Genomic DNA, 2590 nt, shown 5'->3' with positions numbered 1-2590 from the left:
AAAAAATGTGGCCGAACACAATTCATAAGACAAACAGACATTGCATTCTTAGCGTTGCCACTATCGGAGCATTAGCATTAGTGTAAACTGTTTTCATGGCAGAGCAACAGTTTGAAGAGAAAACTTGTTAAGCTTAACTTCTGATGTTTATAGCTGGTTTAATGGCATATATAGTGCAACTCTATCACCGAGTACTGAGGTTTTTTAACACCACAGTAACATAAAAACGGACTTGCAATGTGTTGGCATCTGTATTAGCATACTTGCGTAGAGTATGTTTCTGGCCTAACAATAGTTTTTCTGTGTTTACGTCACAAAATGAAGAAGATTGGCAATAATGAACTGTATCAAATTAGTTTTTTCTAAACTTTTTTTTCATCTACTGAGCTCTCCACAGCAGACACCTCCTACCTACACCACATACGACTTTCTTCAAAAGAGGCCGAATTGCCCTTAAGCATCCAATGGGATTGTGGGAAGGACGGTTCCTACAGTGACACCTGGAAGTGCTGGATGGAGACTCGGGGAGGGTAGCACAATCATCTTAGATGGACATTTCTGGTGCCCCCTAACCTGGTCAATCACATGCTGTCATAAAACCAGTATGCCATATTCTGTCATCTTTTTTGACCACAATTTCAATAATCCATACTAACTGACAAACTGGATCGTTCGTTTCCATTGTCCTTCTTCTTCTGTTGGCGGGCCTCCCTCTCAGGTTCCACTGGCATGTAAATGTCCATCGCCATCGCAACAGACCATTGTCATTCATATGGTTGTTATGGCGCTAGCAGACCCACGGTGTCGGCTCAAAGCTTCCTCCAGGAATGCCACAATCTTGTCACCATCCTCCTGTGGATATTGATGGCAAAATATAGGCATAGGACAAGAAGTTTAAACAAGCAGTGAACATTTAGCTGTAGCTGCTGCTTCCATGTGATTTCATGTCACATGCAAGAAATGATACTGATATGCTTTGAGATGATGAACATAGTGAAAATAGGACATTTGCAGTATGTAGTGGGAATAAGTGTGTTTTTTAGTCTCACCTCACTGATAAAGGAATGATGGATAAGTTCATTGACCAAATCTCTGGAACTGTCATCTGTAATGACCACATATCAGCATTCAGTACATGATATTTTAAATCTGAACCAATCACTGAACACCGTGACTTCAAATTATAGTCAATATATTTAAATATTGATAAGTATGTTTGAATATTTAAATACAAATTTCAAAAGCTAATACACAAATTAATGAGGAAATGAATAGTTTGTGTTGTTCCAAGCCAGTGTTGTTTTTTATATTTTTATAATATTTATTGATATTTGGAGTTTTTAAATATATATTTTATATAAAAAATAAAATGACTAAAGCACAACAGATTTACTAAAACTTAAACTATTTTAAATTATAGTTTAAGTTTCAGCAATTCTGTTGTACTTTCTGCATTTTTATTTTACTTTTATTGAGCTTTCATTCATTTTTATTTCCGCTTCAGAACTGTTAGTACTTATTAATAAAACATTAAGTAAGTTGCTAATGCAACAGTTTTTTCATCTAATATTTATATATTATTTTATTCCAGCTTTATTTCATGTGCTGAAAAACTAAATAAATATAATTTAATAGTTTAAGTAAGTTCTGAGTCACAAAACACTAAAGATTAAAATATCATAATGTGAAATAAAATTTTTATATTTATTTATTCACTTTTTAACGCCATAAAAATTTAAGTATAAATTTAAATATAATGCCACCCAACAATGCAGTAGTGACATACTACTGCATTGTTGGGTGCCATTAAATTTTAGCATGTGGTGAAGAGATGATGAAAAATATATTTGCAAAAAAAAGTAAATGCGGTTAAACTCACTTGGCATAATATCACAGCTGAGCTGCCGGTGGAGTTTATCATCCAGTTTCAAGAAAAGAGTGAGCTGTGAAAACAGCAGATATCAGTTCATTTGCCACTGATTCAACAGATGTTGCCATGTTTACCCCTTAACATGAGTATAATAGTCTGCATTATCATTAATAACAATTAAAACAAATGTAGATGAATCACCAGAGACACAAAGAACTAAACAGAGAATCACAATCCCATTCGAACACCACTGTGTCACTGATCAAGATTGCTCTTGGATGAATCTTTAAACAAAATAGCATGTGTACTAAACTGAGACAAACTCACATGAGTTTTAGTAGTATCTTCATTAGACTCCAGGTTACAATGCATCTGTACCACCTAGAATGACAACTTAAGATTAACTAAGAAATAACTGAACTATTATACAGTAAATGTGCTTTGATGAGAACACACACCTTCCTGGTCTCAGCCTCTTGCGGCTCCGGCGTGGGGGTCTTCACTGTCTCCACCTGCTCTTGGGACATGGAGAGGGCACGAGGTACGGGATGGGGTCGAGTGGACGCAAAGTTCATCAGAGGGTAAATGCCATTCCTTGAGCGGTAAAATGCACATGTACACATTACAAACCACAAAAACCACAGGCTACTTTTTTACATTATTGCTTTAACTGGTAACACTTACTTCACATCCTCCAGAAACTTGTCCAGCTCTAGAGGA

The 2590-nt window shown here is 35.8% G+C and overlaps 1 protein-coding gene across 1 annotated transcript in view; it reads right to left on the bottom strand.

Moving 5' to 3' along the window:
- Positions 1-6: 6 nt before the first annotated feature.
- Positions 7-2590, bottom strand: part of LOC107555353 (nuclear receptor-binding protein 2-like) — a 21994-nt gene continuing 19410 nt past the window's right edge. Inside the window, exons 12-17 of the mRNA XM_016238116.1 lie at positions 2555-2588; positions 2329-2464; positions 2198-2251; positions 1880-1943; positions 1050-1105; positions 7-852 (exon numbers count right to left, since the gene is read on the bottom strand). Coding sequence (XP_016093602.1) covers positions 769-852; positions 1050-1105; positions 1880-1943; positions 2198-2251; positions 2329-2464; positions 2555-2588 — 428 coding nt within the window. The 3' untranslated portion in view covers positions 7-768. The remainder of the gene's footprint in view (positions 853-1049; positions 1106-1879; positions 1944-2197; positions 2252-2328; positions 2465-2554; positions 2589-2590) is intronic.

Source organism: Sinocyclocheilus grahami, unplaced genomic scaffold (genome assembly GCF_001515645.1).
Source record: "Sinocyclocheilus grahami isolate Dianchi unplaced genomic scaffold, SAMN03320097.WGS_v1.1 scaffold19.1, whole genome shotgun sequence".
Taxonomy (NCBI): Eukaryota; Metazoa; Chordata; class Actinopteri; order Cypriniformes; family Cyprinidae; genus Sinocyclocheilus; species Sinocyclocheilus grahami.
This window is presented reverse-complemented; position numbering and strand designations above follow the sequence as displayed.